At 45.4% G+C, this 25,565-nt stretch overlaps 1 protein-coding gene across 1 annotated transcript in view; it reads right to left on the reverse strand.

The window, feature by feature from the left end:
* LOC136757489 (transient receptor potential cation channel subfamily V member 5) overlaps positions 1-23,694 on the reverse strand; it is a 45,061-nt gene extending 21,367 nt beyond the window's left edge. The window contains exons 1-4 of the mRNA XM_066712400.1: positions 23,536-23,694; positions 21,394-21,567; positions 19,587-19,684; positions 17,454-17,576 (exon numbers count right to left, since the gene is read on the reverse strand). Of these exons, the coding sequence (XP_066568497.1) occupies positions 17,454-17,576; positions 19,587-19,684; positions 21,394-21,518 (346 nt within the window). The 5' untranslated portion in view covers positions 21,519-21,567; positions 23,536-23,694. The remainder of the gene's footprint in view (positions 1-17,453; positions 17,577-19,586; positions 19,685-21,393; positions 21,568-23,535) is intronic.
* Positions 23,695-25,565: the final 1,871 nt, after the last annotated feature.

A 25,565-nucleotide genomic window follows, 5' to 3' on the forward strand; every position in this document is an offset into this window, starting at 1 on the left:
ACTGACTGGACACTACAGCACATTAACACTGACTGACTGGACACTACAGCACATTAACACTGACTGACTGGACACTACAGCACATTACCACTGACTGACTGACTGGACACTACAGCACATTAACACTGACTGACTGGACACTACAGCACATTAACACTGACTGACTGGACACTACAGCACATTAACACTGACTGACTGGACACTACAGTACATTAACACTGACTGACTGGACACTACAGTACATTAACACTGACTGACTGGACACTACAGCACATTAACACTGACTGACTGGACACTACAGCACATTGACACTGACTGACTGACTGGACACTACAGCACATTAACACTGACTGACTGACTGACTGGACACTACAGCACATTAACACTGACTGACTGGACACTACAGCACATTGACACTGACTGACTGACTGGACACTACAGTACAGTAACACTGACTGACTGGACACTTCAGTACATTAACACTGACTGACTGGACACTACAGCACATTAACACTGACTGACTGGACACTACAGTACATTAACACTGACTGACTGGACACTACAGCACATTAACACTGACTGACTGACTGGACACTACAGCACATTAACACTGACTGACTGGACACTACAGCACATTAACACTGACTGACTGACTGGACACTACAGCACATTAACACTGACTGACTGACTGGACACTACAGCACATTAACACTGACTGACTGACTGGACACTACAGCACATTAACACTGACTGACTGGACACTACAGCACATTAACACTGACTGACTGACTGGACACTACAGCACATTAACACTGACTGACTGACTGGACACTACAGCACATTAACACTGACTGACTGGACACTACAGCACATTAACACTGACTGACTGGACACTACAGCACATTAACACTGACTGACTGACTGGACACTACAGTACATTAACACTGACTGACTGACTGGACACTACAGTACATTAACACTGACTGACTGACTGGACACTACAGCACATTAACACTGACTGACTGGACACTACAGTACATTAACACTGACTGACTGACTGGACACTACAGCACATTAACACTGACTGGACACTACAGCACATTAACACTGACTGACTGGACACTACAGTACATTAACACTGATTGACTGGACACTACAGCACATTAACACTGACTGACTGACTGGACACTACAGCACATTAACACTGACTGACTGACTGGACACTACAGCACATTAACACTGACTGACTGACTGGACACTACAGTACATTAACACTGACTGACTGACTGGACACTACAGCACATTAACACTGACTGACTGACTGGACACTACAGCACATTAACACTGACTGACTGACTGGACACTACAGCACATTAACACTGACTGACTGGACACTACAGCACATTAACACTGACTGACTGACTGGACACTACAGCACATTAACACTGACTGACTGGACACTACAGCACATTAACACTGACTGACTGACTGACTGGACACTGCAGCACATTAACACTGACTGACTGGACACTACAGTACACTAACACTGACTGACTGACTGGACACTACAGCACATTAACACTGACTGACTGGACACTACAGCACATTAACACTGACTGACTGGACACTACAGCACATTAACACTGACTGACTGACTGACTGGACACTACAGCACATTAACACTGACTGACTGGACACTACAGCACATTGACACTGACTGACTGACTGGACACTACAGCACATTAACACTGACTGACTGGACACTACAGCACATTAACACTGACTGACTGACTGGACACTACAGCACATTAACACTGACTGACTGGACACTACAGCACATTAACACTGACTGACTGACTGGACACTACAGCACATTAACACTGACTGACTGACTGGACACTACAGCACATTAACACTGACTGACTGACTGGACACTACAGCACATTAACACTGACTGACTGGACACTACAGCACATTAACACTGACTGACTGGACACTACAGCACATTAACACTGTCTTACTGACTGGACACTACAGCACATTAACACTGACTGACTGGACACTACAGCACATTAACACTGACTGACTGACTGGACACTACAGCACATTAACACTGACTGACTGACTGGACACTACAGTACATTAACACTGACTGACTGACTGGACACTACAGCACATTAACACTGACTGACTGACTGGACACTACAGCACATTAACACTGACTGACTGACTGGACACTACAGCACATTAACACTGACTGACTGGACACTACAGCACATTAACACTGACTGACTGACTGGACACTACAGCACATTAACACTGACTGACTGGACACTACAGCACATTAACACTGACTGACTGGACACTACAGTACATTAACACTGACTGACTGGACACTACAGTACATTAACACTGACTGACTGGACACTACAGCACATTAACACTGACTGACTGACTGGACAATACAGCACATTAACACTGACTGACTGGACACTACAGCACATTAACACTGACTGACTGACTGACTGGACACTGCAGCACATTAACACTGACTGACTGGACACTACAGTACACTAACACTGACTGACTGACTGGACACTACAGCACATTAACACTGACTGACTGACTGGACACTACAGCACATTAACACTGACTGACTGGACACTACAGCACATTAACACTGACTGACTGACTGGACACTACAGCACATTAACACTGACTGACTGGACACTACAGCACATTAACACTGACTGACTGACTGGACACTACAGCACATTAACACTGACTGACTGGACACTACAGCACATTAACACTGACTGACTGGACACTACAGCACGTTGACACTGACTGACTGACTGGACACTACAGCACATTAACACTGACTGACTGGACACTACAGCACATTAACACTGACTGACTGGACACTACAGCACATTAACACTGACTGACTGACTGGACACTACAGCACATTAACACTGACTGACTGGACACTACAGTACATTAACACTGACTGACTGGACACTACAGTACATTAACACTGACTGACTGGACACTACAGCACATTAACACTGACTGACTGACTGGACAATACAGCACATTAACACTGACTGACTGGACACTACAGCACATTAACACTGACTGACTGACTGACTGGACACTGCAGCACATTAACACTGACTGACTGGACACTACAGTACACTAACACTGACTGACTGACTGGACACTACAGCACATTAACACTGACTGACTGACTGGACACTACAGCACATTAACACTGACTGACTGGACACTACAGCACATTAACACTGACTGACTGGACACTACAGCACATTAACACTGACTGACTGGACACTACAGCACATTACCACTGACTGACTGACTGGACACTACAGCACATTAACACTGACTGACTGGACACTACAGCACATTAACACTGACTGACTGACTGGACACTACAGCACATTAACACTGACTGACTGGACACTACAGCACATTAACACTGACTGACTGGACACTACAGCACATTACCACTGACTGACTGACTGGACACTACAGCACATTAACACTGACTGACTGGACACTACAGCACATTAACACTGACTGACTGGACACTACAGCACATTAACACTGACTGACTGGACACTACAGTACATTAACACTGACTGACTGGACACTACAGTACATTAACACTGACTGACTGGACACTACAGCACATTAACACTGACTGACTGGACACTACAGCACATTGACACTGACTGACTGACTGGACACTACAGCACATTAACACTGACTGACTGACTGACTGGACACTACAGCACATTAACACTGACTGACTGGACACTACAGCACATTGACACTGACTGACTGACTGGACACTACAGTACAGTAACACTGACTGACTGGACACTTCAGTACATTAACACTGACTGACTGGACACTACAGCACATTAACACTGACTGACTGGACACTACAGTACATTAACACTGACTGACTGGACACTACAGCACATTAACACTGACTGACTGACTGGACACTACAGCACATTAACACTGACTGACTGGACACTACAGCACATTAACACTGACTGACTGACTGGACACTACAGCACATTAACACTGACTGACTGACTGGACACTACAGCACATTAACACTGACTGACTGACTGGACACTACAGCACATTAACACTGACTGACTGGACACTACAGCACATTAACACTGACTGACTGACTGGACACTACAGCACATTAACACTGACTGACTGACTGGACACTACAGCACATTAACACTGACTGACTGGACACTACAGCACATTAACACTGACTGACTGGACACTACAGCACATTAACACTGACTGACTGACTGGACACTACAGTACATTAACACTGACTGACTGACTGGACACTACAGTACATTAACACTGACTGACTGACTGGACACTACAGCACATTAACACTGACTGACTGGACACTACAGTACATTAACACTGACTGACTGACTGGACACTACAGCACATTAACACTGACTGGACACTACAGCACATTAACACTGACTGACTGGACACTACAGTACATTAACACTGATTGACTGGACACTACAGCACATTAACACTGACTGACTGACTGGACACTACAGCACATTAACACTGACTGACTGACTGGACACTACAGCACATTAACACTGACTGACTGACTGGACACTACAGTACATTAACACTGACTGACTGACTGGACACTACAGCACATTAACACTGACTGACTGACTGGACACTACAGCACATTAACACTGACTGACTGACTGGACACTACAGCACATTAACACTGACTGACTGGACACTACAGCACATTAACACTGACTGACTGACTGGACACTACAGCACATTAACACTGACTGACTGGACACTACAGCACATTAACACTGACTGACTGACTGACTGGACACTGCAGCACATTAACACTGACTGACTGGACACTACAGTACACTAACACTGACTGACTGACTGGACACTACAGCACATTAACACTGACTGACTGGACACTACAGCACATTAACACTGACTGACTGGACACTACAGCACATTAACACTGACTGACTGACTGACTGGACACTACAGCACATTAACACTGACTGACTGGACACTACAGCACATTGACACTGACTGACTGACTGGACACTACAGCACATTAACACTGACTGACTGGACACTACAGCACATTAACACTGACTGACTGACTGGACACTACAGCACATTAACACTGACTGACTGGACACTACAGCACATTAACACTGACTGACTGACTGGACACTACAGCACATTAACACTGACTGACTGACTGGACACTACAGCACATTAACACTGACTGACTGACTGGACACTACAGCACATTAACACTGACTGACTGGACACTACAGCACATTAACACTGACTGACTGGACACTACAGCACATTAACACTGTCTTACTGACTGGACACTACAGCACATTAACACTGACTGACTGGACACTACAGCACATTAACACTGACTGACTGACTGGACACTACAGCACATTAACACTGACTGACTGACTGGACACTACAGTACATTAACACTGACTGACTGACTGGACACTACAGCACATTAACACTGACTGACTGACTGGACACTACAGCACATTAACACTGACTGACTGACTGGACACTACAGCACATTAACACTGACTGACTGGACACTACAGCACATTAACACTGACTGACTGACTGGACACTACAGCACATTAACACTGACTGACTGGACACTACAGCACATTAACACTGACTGACTGACTGGATACTACAGCACATTAACACTGACTGACTGACTGGACACTACAGCACATTAACACTGACTGACTGGACACTACAGCACATTAACACTGACTGACTGACTGGACACTACAGCACATTAACACTGACTGACTGGACACTACAGTACATTAACACTGACTGACTGGACACTACAGTACATTAACACTGACTGACTGACTGGACACTACAGCACATTAACACTGACTGACTGACTGGACACTACAGTACATTAACACTGACTGGACACTACAGCACATTAACACTGACTGACTGACTGGACACTACAGTACATTAACACTGACTGACTGACTGGACACTACAGCACATTAACACTGACTGACTGACTGGACACTACAGCACATTAACACTGACTGACTGACTGGACACTACAGCACATTAACACTGACTGACTGGACACTACAGCACATTAACACTGACTGACTGACTGGACACTACAGCACATTAACACTGACTGACTGGACACTACAGTACATTAACACTGACTGACTGGACACTACAGTACATTAACACTGACTGACTGACTGGACACTACAGCACATTAACACTGACTGACTGGACACTACACCACATTAACACTGACTGACTGACTGGACACTACAGTACATTAACACTGACTGGACACTACAGCACATTAACACTGACTGACTGACTGGACACTACAGTACATTAACACTGACTGACTGACTGGACACTACAGCACATTAACACTGACTGACTGACTGGACACTACAGTACATTAACACTGACTGACTGGACACTACAGCACATTAACACTGACTGACTGACTGGACACTACAGCACATTAACACTGACTGACTGACTGGACACTACAGCACATTAACACTGACTGACTGGACACTACAGCACATTAACACTGACTGACTGGACACTACAGCACATTAACACTGACTGACTGACTGGACACTACAGCACATTAACACTGACTGACTGGACACTACAGCACATTAACACTGACTGACTGGACACTACAGCACATTAACACTGACTGACTGACTGGACACTACAGCACATTAACACTGACTGACTGGACACTACAGGACATTAACACTGACTGACTGACTGGATACTACAGCACATTAACACTGACTGACTGACTGGACACTACAGCACATTAACACTGACTGACTGGACACTACAGCACATTAACACTGACTGACTGACTGGACACTACAGCACATTAACACTGACTGACTGGACACTACAGTACATTAACACTGACTGACTGGACACTACAGTACATTAACACTGATTGACTGACTGGACACTACAGCACATTAACACTGACTGACTGACTGGACACTACAGTACATTAACACTGACTGGACACTACAGCACATTAACACTGACTGACTGACTGGACACTACAGTACATTAACACTGACTGACTGACTGGACACTACAGCACATTAACACTGACTGACTGACTGGACACTACAGCACATTAACACTGACTGACTGGACACTACAGTACATTAACACTGACTGACTGGACACTACAGTACATTAACACTGACTGACTGACTGGACACTACAGCACATTAACACTGACTGACTGACTGGACACTACAGTACATTAACACTGACTGGACACTACAGCACATTAACACTGACTGACTGACTGGACACTACAGTACATTAACACTGACTGACTGACTGGACACTACAGCACATTAACACTGACTGACTGACTGGACACTACAGCACATTAACACTGACTGACTGACTGGACACTACAGCACATTAACACTGACTGACTGGACACTACAGCACATTAACACTGACTGACTGACTGGACACTACAGCACATTAACACTGACTGACTGGACACTACAGTACATTAACACTGACTGACTGGACACTACAGTACATTAACACTGACTGACTGACTGGACACTACAGCACATTAACACTGACTGACTGACTGGACACTACAGTACATTAACACTGACTGACTGACTGGACACTACAGCACATTAACACTGACTGACTGACTGGACACTACAGCACATTAACACTGACTGACTGACTGGACACTACAGCACATTAACACTGACTGACTGGACACTACAGCACATTAACACTGACTGACTGACTGGACACTACAGCACATTAACACTGACTGACTGGACACTACAGCACATTAACACTGTCTTACTGACTGGACACTACAGCACATTAACACTGACTGACTGGACACTACAGCACATTAACACTGACTGACTGACTGGACACTACAGTACATTAACACTGACTGACTGACTGGACACTACAGTACATTAACACTGACTGACTGACTGGACACTACAGCACATTAGCACTGACTGACTGACTGGACACTACAGCACATTAACACTGACTGACTGACTGGACACTACAGCACATTAACACTGACTGACTGGACACTACAGCACATTAACACTGACTGACTGACTGGACACTACAGCACATTAACACTGACTGACTGGACACTACAGCACATTAACACTGACTGACTGGACACTACAGCACATTAACACTGACTGACTGACTGGACACTACAGCACATTAACACTGACTGACTGGACACTACAGGACATTAACACTGACTGACTGACTGGATACTACAGCACATTAACACTGACTGACTGACTGGACACTACAGCACATTAACACTGACTGACTGGACACTACAGCACATTAACACTGACTGACTGACTGGACACTACAGCACATTAACACTGACTGACTGGACACTACAGTACATTAACACTGATTGACTGACTGGACACTACAGCACATTAACACTGACTGACTGACTGGACACTACAGTACATTAACACTGACTGGACACTACAGCACATTAACACTGACTGACTGACTGGACACTACAGTACATTAACACTGACTGACTGACTGGACACTACAGCACATTAACACTGACTGACTGACTGGACACTACAACACATTAACACTGACTGACTGGACACTACAGCACATTAACACTGACTGACTGACTGGACACTACAGCACATTAACAGTGACTGACTGGACAATACAGCACATTAACACTGACTGACTGACTGGACACTACAGCACATTAACACTGACTGACTGGACACTACAGTACATTAACACTGACTGACTGGACACTACAGTACATTAACACTGACTGACTGACTGGACACTACAGCACATTAACACTGACTGACTGGACACTACACCACATTAACACTGACTGACTGACTGGACACTACAGTACATTAACACTGACTGGACACTACAGCACATTAACACTGACTGACTGACTGGACACTACAGTACATTAACACTGACTGACTGACTGGACACTACAGCACATTAACACTGACTGACTGGACACTACAGTACATTAACACTGACTGACTGGACACTACAGCACATTAACACTGACTGATTGACTGGACACTACACCACATTAACACTGACTGACTGACTGGACACTACAGCACATTAACACTGACTGACTGGACACTACAGCACATTAACACTGACTGACTGACTGGACACTACAGTACATTAACACTGACTGACTGGACACTACAGCACATTAACACTGACTGACTGACTGGATACTACAGCACATTAACACTGACTGACTGACTGACTGGACACTACAGTACATTAACACTGACTGACTGACTGGACACTACAGCACATTAACACTGACTGACTGACTGGACACTACAGTACATTAACACTGACTGACTGACTGGACACTACAGTACATTAACACTGACTGACTGACTGGACACTACAGTACATTAACACTGACTGACTGACTGGACACTACAGTACATTAACACTGACTGACTGACTGGACACTACAGCACATTAACACTGACTGACTGACTGACTGGACACTTCAGTACATTAACACTGACTGACTGACTGGACACTACAGCACATTAACACTGACTGACTGACTGACTGGACACTTCAGTACATTAACACTGACTGACTGACTGGACACTACAGCACATTAACACTGACTGACTGACTGGACACTACAGTACATTAACACTGACTGACTGACTGGACACTACAGTACATTAACACTGACTGACTGACTGGACACTACAGCACATTAACACTGACTTACTGACTGGACACTACAGCACATTAACACTGACTGACTGACTGGACACTACAGTACATTAACACTGACTGACTGACTGGACACTACAGTACATTAACACTGACTGACTGGACACTACAGCACATTAACACTGACTGACTGACTGGACACTACAGTACATTAACACTGACTGACTGACTGGACACTACAGCACATTAACACTGACTGACTGACTGACTGGACACTACAGTACATTAACACTGACTGACTGACTGGACACTACAGCACATTAACACTGACTGACTGACTGGACACTACAGTACATTAACACTGACTGACTGACTGGACACTACAGTACATTAACACTGACTGACTGACTGGACACTACAGCACATTAACACTGACTGACTGGACACTACAGCACATTAACACTGACTGACTGACTGGACACTACAGTACATTAACACTGACTGACTGACTGGACACTACAGTACATTAACACTGACTGACTGACTGGACACTACAGCACATTAACACTGACTGACTGACTGGACACTTCAGTACATTAACACTGACTGACTGACTGGACACTACAGCACATTAACACTGACTGACTGACTGACTGGACACTTCAGTACATTAACACTGACTGACTGACTGGACACTACAGCACATTAACACTGACTGACTGACTGACTGGACACTTCAGTACATTAACACTGACTGACTGACTGGACACTACAGCACATTAACACTGACTGACTGACTGGACACTACAGTACATTAACACTGACTGACTGACTGGACACTACAGTACATTAACACTGACTGACTGACTGGACACTACAGCACATTAACACTGACTGACTGACTGGACACTACATTACATTAACACTGACTGACTGACTGGACACTACAGTACATTAACACTGACTGACTGGACACTACAGCACATTAACACTGACTGACTGACTGGACACTACAGCACATTAACACTGACTGACTGACTGACTGGACACTACAGTACATTAACACTGACTGACTGACTGGACACTACAGCACATTAACACTGACTGACTGACTGGACACTACAGTACATTAACACTGACTGACTGACTGGACACTACAGTACATTAACACTGACTGACTGACTGGACACTACAGCACATTAACACTGACTGACTGGACACTACAGCACATTAACACTGACTGACTGACTGGACACTACAGTACATTAACACTGACTGACTGACTGGACACTACAGTACATTAACACTGACTGACTGACTGGACACTACAGCACATTAACACTGACTGACTGGACACTACAGCACATTAACACTGACTGACTGACTGACTGGACACTACAGTACATTAACACTGACTGACTGACTGGACACTACAGCACATTAACACTGACTGACTGACTGGACACTACAGTACATTAACACTGACTGACTGACTGGACACTACAGCACATTAACACTGACTGACTGACTGGACACTTCAGTACATTAACACTGACTGACTGACTGGACACTACAGCACATTAACACTGACTGACTGACTGACTGGACACTTCAGTACATTAACACTGACTGACTGACTGGACACTACAGCACATTAACACTGACTGACTGACTGACTGGACACTACAGTACATTAACACTGACTGACTGACTGGACACTACAGCACATTAACACTGACTGACTGACTGGACACTACAGTACATTAACACTGACTGACTGACTGGACACTACAGTACATTAACACTGACTGACTGACTGGACACTACAGCACATTAACACTGACTGACTGGACACTACAGCACATTAACACTGACTGACTGACTGGACACTACAGCACATTAACACTGACTGACTGACTGGACACTACAGTACATTAACACTGACTGACTGACTGGACACTACAGTACATTAACACTGACTGACTGACTGGACACTACAGCACATTAACACTGACTGACTGGTCACTACAGCACATTAACACTGACTGACTGACTGGACACTACAGTACATTAACACTGACTGACTGACTGGACACTACAGTACATTAACACTGACTGACTGACTGGACACTACAGCACATTAACACTGACTGACTGGACACTACAGCACATTAACACTGACTGACTGACTGGACACTACAGTACATAAACACTGACTGACTGACTGGACACTACAGCACATTAACACTGACTGACTGACTGGACACTACAGCACATTAACACTGACTGACTGACTGACTGGACACTACAGTACATTAACACTGACTGACTGACTGGACACTACAGCACATTAACACTGACTGACTGACTGGACACTACAGTACATTAACACTGACTGACTGACTGGACACTACAGTACATTAACACTGACTGACTGACTGGACACTACAGTACATTAACACTGACTGACTGACTGGACACTACAGTACATTAACACTGACTGACTGACTGGACACTACAGCACATTAACACTGACTGACTGACTGACTGGACACTTCAGTACATTAACACTGACTGACTGACTGGACACTACAGCACATTAACACTGACTGACTGACTGACTGGACACTTCAGTACATTAACACTGACTGACTGACTGGACACTACAGCACATTAACACTGACTGACTGACTGGACACTACAGTACATTAACACTGACTGACTGACTGGACACTACAGTACATTAACACTGACTGACTGACTGGACACTACAGCACATTAACACTGACTGACTGGACACTACAGCACATTAACACTGACTGACTGACTGGACACTACAGTACATTAACACTGACTGACTGACTGGACACTACAGCACATTAACACTGACTGACTGACTGGACACTACAGCACATTAACACTGACTGACTGACTGACTGGACACTACAGTACATTAACACTGACTGACTGACTGGACACTACAGCACATTAACACTGACTGACTGACTGGACACTACAGTACATTAACACTGACTGACTGACTGGACACTACAGTACATTAGCACTGACTGACTGACTGGACACTACAGTACATTAACACTGACTGACTGACTGGACACTACAGCACATTAACACTGACTGACTGGACACTACAGCACATTAACACTGACTGACTGACTGGACACTACAGCACATTAACACTGACTGACTGACTGACTGGACACTTCAGTACATTAACACTGACTGACTGACTGGACACTACAGCACATTAACACTGACTGACTGACTGGACACTACAGTACATTAACACTGACTGACTGACTGGACACTACAGTACATTAACACTGACTGACTGACTGGACACTACAGCACATTAACACTGACTGACTGACTGGACACTACAGCACATTAACACTGACTGACTGACTGGACACTACAGCACATTAACACTGACTGACTGACTGACTGGACACTACAGTACATTAACACTGACTGACTGACTGGACACTACAGCACATTAACACTGACTGACTGACTGGACACTACAGTACATTAACACTGACTGACTGACTGGACACTACAGTACATTAACACTGACTGACTGACTGGACACTACAGTACATTAACACTGACTGACTGACTGGACACTACAGCAGATTAACACTGACTGACTGACTGGACACTACAGTACATTAACACTGACTGACTGGACACTACAGCACATTAACACTGACTGACTGACTGGACACTACAGTACATTAACACTGACTGACTGGACACTACAGTACATTAACACTGACTGACTGACTGGACACTACAGCACATTAACACTGACTGACTGGACACTACAGCACATTAACACTGACTGACTGACTGGACACTACAGTACATTAACACTGACTGACTGACTGGACACTACAGCACATTAACACTGACTGACTGACTGGACACTACAGCACATTAACACTGACTGACTGACTGACTGGACACTACAGTACATTAACACTGACTGACTGACTGGACACTACAGCACATTAACACTGACTGACTGACTGGACACTACAGTACATTAACACTGACTGACTGACTGGACACTACAGTACATTAACACTGACTGACTGACTGGACACTACAGTACATTAACACTGACTGACTGACTGGACACTACAGCACATTAACACTGACTGACTGACTGACTGGACACTTCAGTACATTAACACTGACTGACTGACTGACTGGACACTTCAGTACATTAACACTGACTGACTGACTGGACACTACAGTACATTAACACTGACTGACTGGACACTACAGTACATTAACACTGACTGACTGACTGGACACTACAGCACATTAACACTGACTGACTGACTGACTGGACACTTCAGTACATTAACACTGACTGACTGACTGGACACTACAGCACATTAACACTGACTGACTGACTGACTGGACACTTCAGTACATTAACACTGACTGACTGACTGGACACTACAGCACATTAACACTGACTGACTGACTGGACACTACAGTACATTAACACTGACTGACTGACTGGACACTACAGTACATTAACACTGACTGACTGACTGGACACTACAGCACATTAACACTGACTGACTGGACACTACAGCACATTAACACTGACTGACTGACTGGACACTACAGTACATTAACACTGACTGACTGACTGGACACTACAGCACATTAACACTGACTGACTGACTGGACACTACAGCACATTAACACTGACTGACTGGACACTACAGTACATTAACACTGACTGGACACTACAGCACATTAACACTGACTGACTGACTGACTGGACACTACAGTACATTAACACTGACTGACTGACTGGACACTACAGCACATTAACACTGACTGACTGACTGGACACTACAGTACATTAACACTGACTGACTGACTGGACACTACAGTACATTAACACTGACTGACTGACTGGACACTACAGTACATTAACACTGACTGACTGACTGGACACTACAGTACATTAACACTGACTGACTGACTGGACACTACAGCACATTAACACTGACTGACTGGACACTACAGCACATTAACACTGACTGACTGACTGGACACTACAGCACATTAACACTGACTGACTGACTGACTGGACACTTCAGTACATTAACACTGACTGACTGACTTGACACTACAGCACATTAACACTGACTGACTGACTGGACACTACAGCACATTAACACTGACTGACTGACTGGACACTACAGCACATTAACACTGACTGACTGACTGGACACTACAGCACATTAACACTGACTGACTGACTGACTGGACACTACAGTACATTAACACTGACTGACTGACTGGACACTACAGCACATTAACACTGACTGACTGACTGGACACTACAGTACATTAACACTGACTGACTGACTGGACACTACAGTACATTAACACTGACTGACTGACTGGACACTACAGTACATTAACACTGACTGACTGACTGGACACTACAGCAGATTAACACTGACTGACTGACTGGACACTACAGTACATTAACACTGACTGACTGGACACTACAGCACATTAACACTGACTGACTGACTGAACACTACAGTACATTAACACTGACTGACTGGACACTACAGTACATTAACACTGACTGACTGACTGGACACTACAGCACATTAACACTGACTGACTGGACACTACAGCACATTAACACTGACTGACTGACTGGACACTACAGTACATTAACACTGACTGACTGACTGGACACTACAGCACATTAACACTGACTGACTGACTGGACACTACAGCACATTAACACTGACTGACTGACTGACTGGACACTACAGTACATTAACACTGACTGACTGACTGGACACTACAGCACATTAACACTGACTGACTGACTGGACACTACAGTACATTAACACTGACTGACTGACTGGACACTACAGTACATTAACACTGACTGACTGACTGGACACTACAGTACATTAACACTGACTGACTGACTGGACACTACAGCACATTAACACTGACTGACTGACTGACTGGACACTTCAGTACATTAACACTGACTGACTGACTGACTGGACACTTCAGTACATTAACACTGACTGACTGACTGGACACTACAGTACATTAACACTGACTGACTGGACACTACAGCACATTAACACTGACTGACTGGACACTACAGCACATTAACACTGACTGACTGACTGGACACTACAGCACATTAACACTGACTGACTGACTGACTGGACACTACAGTACATTAACACTGACTGACTGACTGGACACTACAGCACATTAACACTGACTGACTGACTGGACACTACAGTACATTAACACTGACTGACTGACTGGACACTACAGTACATTAACACTGACTGACTGACTGGACACTACAGTACATTAACACTGACTGACTGGACACTACAGCACATTAACACTGACTGACTGACTGGACTCTACAGCACATTAACACTGACTGACTGACTGGACACTACAGCACATTAACACTGACTGACTGACTGACTGGACACTACAGTACATTAACACTGACTGACTGACTGGACACTACAGTACATTAACACTGACTGACTGACTGGACACTACAGCACATTAACACTGACTGACTGACTGGACACTACAGCACATTAACACTGACTGACTGACTGGACACTACAGCACATTAACACTGACTGACTGACTGGACACTACAGCACATTAACACTGACTGACTGGACACTACAGCACATTAACACTGACTGACTGACTGGACACTACAGCACATTAACACTGACTGACTGACTGGACACTACAGTACATTAACACTGACTGACTGACTGGACACTACAGCACATTAACACTGACTGACTGGACACTACAGTACATTAACACTGACTGACTGGACACTACAGCACATTAACACTGACTGACTGACTGGACACTACAGCACATTAACACTGACTGACTGGACACTACAGTACATTAACACTGACTGACTGGACACTACAGCACATTAACACAGCATGCAGACCCCCCCACACAACACTGCGAACCACAGAACTGTTCATTCACCAGCTGTCTGCTGTCAGTGTGCAATGACAGGGTATGACCACCGGAGACCCCACTGCCTGCCCACTATTGCTCCTTTTCCTCAGGCACATCCGACCTGACCCGACCTGGAACCTAGCTGCGCTGGCCTGGTGCATGTCGAGTGTTTATCCACGGCACGACCCGAGTCGAGGACACTGGCATCACAGGCTCACCTGTTTCAAAAGCTGTGTTCAGGGTCGGCTCAACACAATTGCCAGTGGGTTACGTGCCAAACTGAACCAACCTGGTTCCGGGTTGGGTCAGGTATGCCTGTGGAAAAGGCCATCTATCCCATGTGTCCATCTATCACAGCCTGTTTCTTGTATAATTTTTGTAAAGCTTTGGCAATACCAGTACACTGTTGACACACCGAATAACTGACTAATTTACTGGACACTTTCAACAGTGGGGGGAGGGGATCAGACCTTCGAAGAGGTCAGAGGTCATGGGCTTGTTGATGAGGTCGGGGACCCCCTCCATCAGGGCGACCGACGCCTCCAGATTGTCGAACAGCACGGCCACGTGCAGGGCAGTCTCCCCCAGGGCCCCTGAGAGAGAGAAGGGGGAGGTGAGGGACAGAGAGAGAGGGGTCAAGGATCTCCCAGGGTTCACTGTGTTTTGCCTTACAGAGTGTAGGACAGACACAGAGACACACATGGACAGACACACTCACTCACACACACAGAGCAACTCACACAGACACAGACACAGACACAGACACACACACACAGCGACTCACACAGACACACAGGGTCAGTCGGGGACCATCACCAGAAGGATGGATACCTGCCTGGACCAGTGGGGTTGCAAACCGAGGAGGAGTTTGATCGGCAGCACTGTGGAGTAGTGGTTAGGGCTCTGGACTCATAACGGGTAGGGCAGTGCTGTTGTACCCTTGAGCAAGGTACTTCACTTAGATTGCTCCAGTAAAATCCCCAGCTGTATAAATGGGTACAAATGTAAGTCGCCCTGGATAAGAGCGTCAGCTAAATGACAAATAATGTAATGTAAATCGGCGAGCGGGCTTCAGAAACAGCACACCATGGGAGCCCTGGCCCAGTGAGATCCGGATCTGCTGGACTATGCTCTCCTCAGCTGCAGCAGCGCGGCCGACTGGAGCAATGACGCTGAGCAGGCCTCTTCATGATACCAGCCCACTGGCATCTCCACCACCAGCAGGAGATCCACTCAATCTAAACTGGCTGGCCTAGCAAGGAGTGGCACTCAACCTGGGACTCAGAGAACACCAGCCTTGCACCGGCTGGAGGTGACCCAAGGAGGTGCTCCTAGAGAGACTCTCCTCGGATCACGAGCTCTTCTTTCTTTTGTTTTGTCCTATGTTTCTCTGCCTTAATCCTGCCTCTCTACAGGAGTCCTACACCAGAGGAGCTGGCTGGGAGAGGCTAGGAAGCAGAAGAAGCCAACCAGTCCTGTTTGATAAACTCCATTTGTGCTTCACCTGCTCCATGGAGACACAGTCGACGCAGTGCAGTTCACCAGGAAGGACAGAGGAGACCAGCGCATGTCAAGACTGCAGTTCAGCAGGGATATATTACAGAAAGGTAAAGGCTTTGCTCCTAAAGACTTGAACTGTCTGGTGAAGCTGCCACATAAAGAAAAATATGTCTTTGATGTCAGTTACTGTGCAGTTACTACAAGGACGTAGAAGTCTGGCTCTTGAGGTTCTGTGAGCTCTCGCCTCACATGTGGAAGGTGGTGGACAGGGTATGCGGGCTGTGGCAGTTCAGTATCCGATTGAGAATGAGCCCCGAGATCTGGAGAAGGTCTGCCACCTCTCCAGTACTATACAGATAGGGGGAATCAGGGGGCTGGTCAAGCAATAGACCACGTTGTTGCAGAGTACTCAGGTGTAACTGTAAGGGTCAACACATGACAAAGGCCTGCCAAGACAAGATTCTCTGCAACCTGTGTGGATGGGATGGCCATAAGTTTAAGAACTGCCCCCATCAATACGCAAATAGAGCACGCTCTCCCCCTGCTGGTCATACCAACTCAGACCTGGAGCCTGTGCGGGAACAGGGGGGAGACCCACACCCACACCCACAACCTCCCCCCACACCAAGAGAGCCCCCAAGGGTAGCAGAAAGAATAAAACAGCCACAAAAGGAAACACAACACTATCCCACAATCGCTCTGGCTCCTTCCACAACAGGTGATGAACATCCCACGATGGCCAGGTTTTACAAAAAGCTCTGGAAGGCGGCCGGGGCCGGCCAGATACGGCCTCTTCGCCAGTGGAAACGAGGCAGTATTCTCTAGTTTGACCCGGCCCGGGGCTGTGGCTCCTCTTCGGCATTGCTGGCATTGCAGCACTACTACTGAATAAGTCGGTTAGCTTCCTACATGTGGCTGCATCTGGCTCAAGGCACTTTGCTCTTTCTTCGTTAACTTTTCAGCCACACTTTTGTGTGTGTGTGTGTGTGTGTGTCTGTCGTGCCCACGGGCCACCGGCCCACCTGGAATTCTCCCGGTGCTCCAGATGGCCAGTCTGCTACTGCACACAAAATTATCTCTCCCTCTCTCTTACACACACACACCTCTCTGGAAGATCTCAGAGGAGTCATACTGCAGTAACTTGCGGATGGAGCGAACATCATTCTGCCGTGCTGCCAGAAACAGAGGGATGTCATCGATCCTGGAGAGAGAGAATGAGTCAGTCAGTGTTAATGTGCTGGAGTGTCCAGTCAGTCAGTCAGTGTTAATGTGCTGTAAGTGTCCAGTCAGTCAGTGTTAATGTGCTGTAAGTGTCCAGTCAGTCAGTGTTAATGTACTGTAGTGTCCAGTCAGTCAGTGTTAATGTGCTGTAGTGTCCAGTCAGTCAGTGTTAATGTGCTGTAGTGTCCAGTCAGTCAGTCAGTGTTAATGTGCTGTAGTGTCCAGTCAGTCAGTGTTAATGTGCTGTAGTGTCCAGTCAGTAAGACAGTGTTAATGTGCTGTAGTGTCCAGTCAGTCAGTGTTAATGTGCTGTAGTGTCCAGTCAGTAAGACAGTGTTAATGTGCTGTAGTGTCCAGTCAGTCAGTGTTAATGTGCTGTAAGTGTCCAGTCAGTCAGTGTTAATGTGCTGTAGTGTCCAGTCAGTCAGTGTTAATGTGCTGTAGTGTCCAGTCAGTCAGTCAGTGTTCATGTGCTGTAGTGTCCAGTCAGTCAGTGTTAATGTGCTGTAGTGTCCAGTCAGTCAGTCAGTGTTAATGTGCTGTAGTGTCCAGTCAGTCAGTCAGTGTTAATGTGCTGTAGTGTTCAGTCAGTCAGTGTTAATGTGCTGTAGTGTCCAGTCAGTCAGTCAGTGTTAATGTGCTGTAGTGTCCAGTCAGTCAGTCAGTGTTAATGTGCTGTAGTGTCCAGTCAGTCAGTGTTAATGTACTGTAGTGTCCAGGCAGTCAGTGTTAATGTGCTGTAGTGTCCAGTCAGTCAGTGTTAATGTGCTGTAGTGTCCAGTCAGTCAGTGTTAATGTGCTGTAGTGTCCAGTCAGTCAGTCAGTGTTAATGTGCTGTAGTGTCCAGTCAGTCAGTGTTAATGTGCTGTAGTGTCCAGTCAGTAAGACAGTGTTAATGTGCTGTAGTGTCCAGTCAGTCAGTGTTAATGTGCTGTAGTGTCCAGTCAGTCAGTGTTAATGTACTGTAGTGTCCAGGCAGTCAGTGTTAATGTGCTGTAGTGTCCAGTCAGTCAGTGTTAATTTGCTGTAAGTGTCCAGTCAGTCAGTGTTAATGTGCTGTAGTGTCCAGTCAGTAAGACAGTGTTAATGTGCTGTAGTGTCCAGTCAGTCAGTGTTAATGTGCTGTAAGTGTCCAGTCAGTCAGTGTTAATGTGCTGTAGTGTCCAGTCAGTCAGTGTTAATGTGCTGTAGTGTCCAGTCAGTCAGTCAGTGTTCATGTGCTGTAGTGTCCAGTCAGTCAGTGTTAATGTGCTGTAGTGTCCAGTCAGTCAGTCAGTGTTAATGTGCTGTAGTGTCCAGTCAGTCAGTCAGTGTTAATGTGCTGTAGTGTTCAGTCAGTCAGTGTTAATGTGCTGTAGTGTCCAGTCAGTCAGTCAGTGTTAATGTGCTGTAGTGTCCAGTCAGTCAGTCAGTGTTAATGTGCTGTAGTGTCCAGTCAGTCAGTGTTAATGTACTGTAGTGTCCAGGCAGTCAGTGTTAATGTGCTGTAGTGTCCAGTCAGTCAGTCAGTGTTAATGTGCTGTAGTGTCCAGTCAGTCAGTCAGTGTTAATGTGCTGTAGTGTTCAGTCAGTCAGTGTTAATGTGCTGTATTGTCCAGTCAGTCAGTCAGTGTTAATGTGCTGTAGTGTCCAGTCAGTCAGTCAGTGTTAATGTGCTGTAGTGTCCAGTCAGTCAGTCGCTATCGTTACCTCTTTCCTTGCAGTAGGAAAGTCTCATCCACTACTTGGCTCCAGTCCTTCTTGTTTTGGAGGCGGAACTTCACCTGGCTCCACCAATGACCGAACTTCCCTGTCAGGGCGAGGGGCGGGTGCATGGTGCCAACCGAGAGCCCTGATTGACAGGTGCTTGTTTAGAGTCACAGACTGAGCCAGAGAGAGAGAAAGAGATAGAGTGAGAGAGGAACAGTGGGAGGAGAAGAGAGCAGTAGTAGTTAGTAGCAGTAGTAGTAATGGCAATAAGAACATATAAGAACATCAGAACATAAGACAGTGTCCAATCGAGAGGAGCCCATTCGCCCCATTGTGCTCGTTTGGTGTCCATTAATAACTAAGTGATCAAGGATCCTATCCAGTCTGTTGTTGAATGTTCCCAAATTGTGTCTTCAGCCACATCGCTGGGGAGTTTGTTCAGATTGTGACGCCTCTCTGTGTGAAGAAGTGTCTCCTGTTTTCTGTCTTGAATGCCTTGAAGCCCAATTTCCATTTGTGTCCCGGGTGCGTGTGTCCCTGCTGATCTGGAAAAGCTCCTCTGGTTTGATGTGGCCGATGCCTTTCATGATTTTGAAGACTTGGATCAAGTCCCCACGTAGTCTCCTCTGTTCCAGGGTGAAAAGGTTCAGGTCCTCAGTCTCTCAGTAGGACATTCCCTTCAGACCTGGAATAAGTCTGGTTGCTCTGCTCTGAACTGCCTCTAGAGCAGCGATATCTTTCTTGAAGTGTGGAGCCCAGAACTGTCCACAGTATCCAGATGAGCTCTAACTAGTGCATTGTACAGTCTGAACATCACTGCCCTTGTGCTCAATTCTACACTTTTGACAATTATTATTATTATTATTATTATTATTATTATTATTATTATTATTATTTCTTGGCAGACGCCCTTATCCAGTGCAAACAAAGTGCAAAAATACAGTGAAGTACAAGGCATCAATCATTACAAATTCAGGTTTAGGGGAGCTAAAGCCCCGAATGGGGGAGGGGGGGTTAATGCTGTTATGGTAAATAATCGGAGTACAAATATTATTTTGGAATTGGATAAAAAGACCCAGGGCTAGTACTAAAAGAGTGTGGCAGGTAGCATACATACAAGGTTTTCAGCAAATGCAGAACTTTTATCAGATTTTGCTTGTCTTGACCCTAAAAACTTTGGCAAATGGGCTCCCTAGCTCAGCTCTCCAAGAAATCAGCAAGTGTCTGCTTAAATTTGATGACAGAGCCACTGTTGGCACATTGCATGCTGAGCTGTCTGGCTTGGCATTCCAGTAGGAGAGACTGAAGAAGTCCCCTCTGGAGGGTTACTTAGTAAGGACAGGTAGTGAGATGCTGGTAGGAGGTTTTCCATTTAGTTATGGATGACGGCTTTGCAGTTTTCATTTTTGAATGCAAACATTTTTTTTCATAATGTTACAGTTGTATGTTTTGAAGCAGAAATGTTTCATATAATTTGTTTAATTGTTTTATTTATGAAATTGATATTGATATAATAATAATAATAATAATAATAATAATAATAATAATATAAAAACAATAGTGCAAAAAGTATATTTCTTACTGCAATACTTCATTTTTCATAATGTAACAGCTGGACTGTTTGTAGCAGAAAACTCAGTATGTGATTTGTTATTCATATTTATGGCCATATTTATATTATTCATATTTTTTGTTGAAACATGTCAGAAATAAATATAACAGGATAGTAAGAACAGATCTGTCACTTCATTTATCCAGGTTCCACCACGGTGGGACGGGGGGTGTGCTGGTCTTGGGCATTAGACTCCCGGGCTGAAAATGGGTCCCACTCCGGCCCTGTATAAGTGTACAGGTCAGCTGAAGCGCCAGTGAACAGGCATGCAGCAGTAGACAGACCCAGGTGACCCGAGACCCACTCATCTCTCAGACACCTTTTCAGAGACAACGGGCGTTCGTCTCAGAGCCCAGATCCACACAGTGTGACCGTCACCCACTCAGCTTCAGTAATAAACACTTCTAATCTTTCCTGTTGTGGCTCCTTAAACTACTAATCAGCAATAGTAATATTATGATAACAGCAACACAATCATAAATAATAATAATAATAATAATAATACATATTATAACAAAGATACAACTTACCGTAAATCTATATGGCAGTTGCAACAGTATCAAATGTATCCACAAATATATATATTTACAGTGTTATTTGAATGTATTTCAATATATCTAGTTACGTCCCATAGAGCAGTGCAGTGCTGTGCAGCTGACAACAGAGCACAGAGAGACAGAAGTTTATAGTGAGAGAAAGCAGAGAGAGGGAGAGGGAGGAGAGGAGGGGAGGGGATACGTGAGAAGGAGAGGGAGTGACATAGGTGAGACGGAGATAGGGGGAGGAGGGGGAGAGATAGAAGGGAAGAGAAAGTCGAGAGAGGGGGAGGGAGGAGATGAAAGGGGGAGGACAGAGAGAGAGAAGGGTAAAACAGACGAGGGAGTGATGGGTGGAGTGAGAGAGAGAGGGGTGGGGTGGAATGTGCTGTCCCGGTTGTGCAGGAGAGTCGGTGCATGTCGTGGTGTCGACTCATCTTGCGCACTCTCTCTCCCAGAACAACACACACAATAACAACAGTAACACGAGCAACTTCAATACTAATGATAATAACAACAACGATAAGAAACCGGCTTTAAACACACTGAGTGGCGCTGCTGTGACCGGGCAGCGGGTCCACACATCTTATCAAGAGGAACACGGGCTCACCCTATATACTGCTATATATATGTAAAAGCAAGGAGCGCAGTCACAGTAGTCAAAGATTGCTTGTTATTGGTTTGGCCCTTGTGTTCTCTTTGTTGCTAGACCCACACACCTGCACTTGACTCCTCGGCCACATGCACAGGGTCAGAGCTTTTGATGTTCAAACTCACAGGCAGAGATTGTTGGTGAGGGCTAGGAAACGAGACAATCACACAGTCCATAAGAAACAAGTTTACAAATGAGAGGAGGCCATTCGACCCATCATGCTCGTTTGGTCCAGCTGACTCATCATGAGGAGAAACTGTTCGCACTGGACTTTTCCATTGCGGTCTGCAGTAAAACAGTGCACACAGAAACGCATACTCCATGCTTCATATATTCTGTGCACAGAAGTCTTAGACACGTTCAGGAGATCCAATGTCAGTGCTGTGAGCATCAACAATGTACTCTGAGCTCCGCTAGTGCTTGAAATCTGGACTCCATATTGCATCAAGCATCACAGCTCCATTTGATAAAAAGAGGAGGAATAAATGGCTAAACTGTGCTCTAGGACAAAGACACTAGACCGGAGGCCCTTGCTCTAAGGGGCTGTGGATGGTCAGAGGCCCACAAGGAAAGAGGCTGAACTCCCAATGAGAGTAACACAACCACTGGCGGTGCTGGAAAGCCAGGCCCAATGGACGTGGTTGTAGCAAACTCGATATCCTCAATGATGTTTCAAACAACACAGTACTCTGTCAGAAGGGGCTCCTTCATACCCAGATCTCAATGACACTGGGGCCATGTGGAGATGTTGGGACCATTGAAAACTAAGAGCCAGTCAACTCCAGTCCACAAGGCTTTATATCAGATTCATTGGAATGTGTCCCAAGATGAATTGCTTTGCTTTTGATGAAAGTGGTGGAAACACTCTCTGTTAGTTTAAATGGAAGTATCTTACTGAGTCTCAAACTGGTATTTCAATTAGGATATTTCTCAGCTGCCTTGACATTGACAGCCTTGCTTCCTTGTGTACTAGAGTTCAAATAGTAAAACAACCATGACTTTAATACTGCAGTGTATATATATACACACACACACAAACACACACACACACACACACACACACACACACACACACACACACAGATATTCAAAAAGGCCCAGCCATCTGAAGAGAAGATATCAGTCCCATAGGCCAAGTTATATGACACTATTGGGGTGAACTTGGCAAGCAGTGAGTAGAGTCGGAGCTGGAGAAGGGCATCTGCCAAATAATTAATCATAATAAAGTCAAGATGTGAAAAGCTGGCCAAGACGCGGGCCATGTTTGCCTCAGTTGTTTCCTGAAACTCGACTCTCTTGGCCTGTCTCTGTCAGTCTGTTTCCACTGACAAGACCTGATCTCTCCCAGATAGAGGAGCCGTGGAAAGTGCTG

This window comes from Amia ocellicauda, chromosome 1 (genome assembly GCF_036373705.1).
Source record: "Amia ocellicauda isolate fAmiCal2 chromosome 1, fAmiCal2.hap1, whole genome shotgun sequence".
NCBI classification, from domain to species: Eukaryota; Metazoa; Chordata; class Actinopteri; order Amiiformes; family Amiidae; genus Amia; species Amia ocellicauda.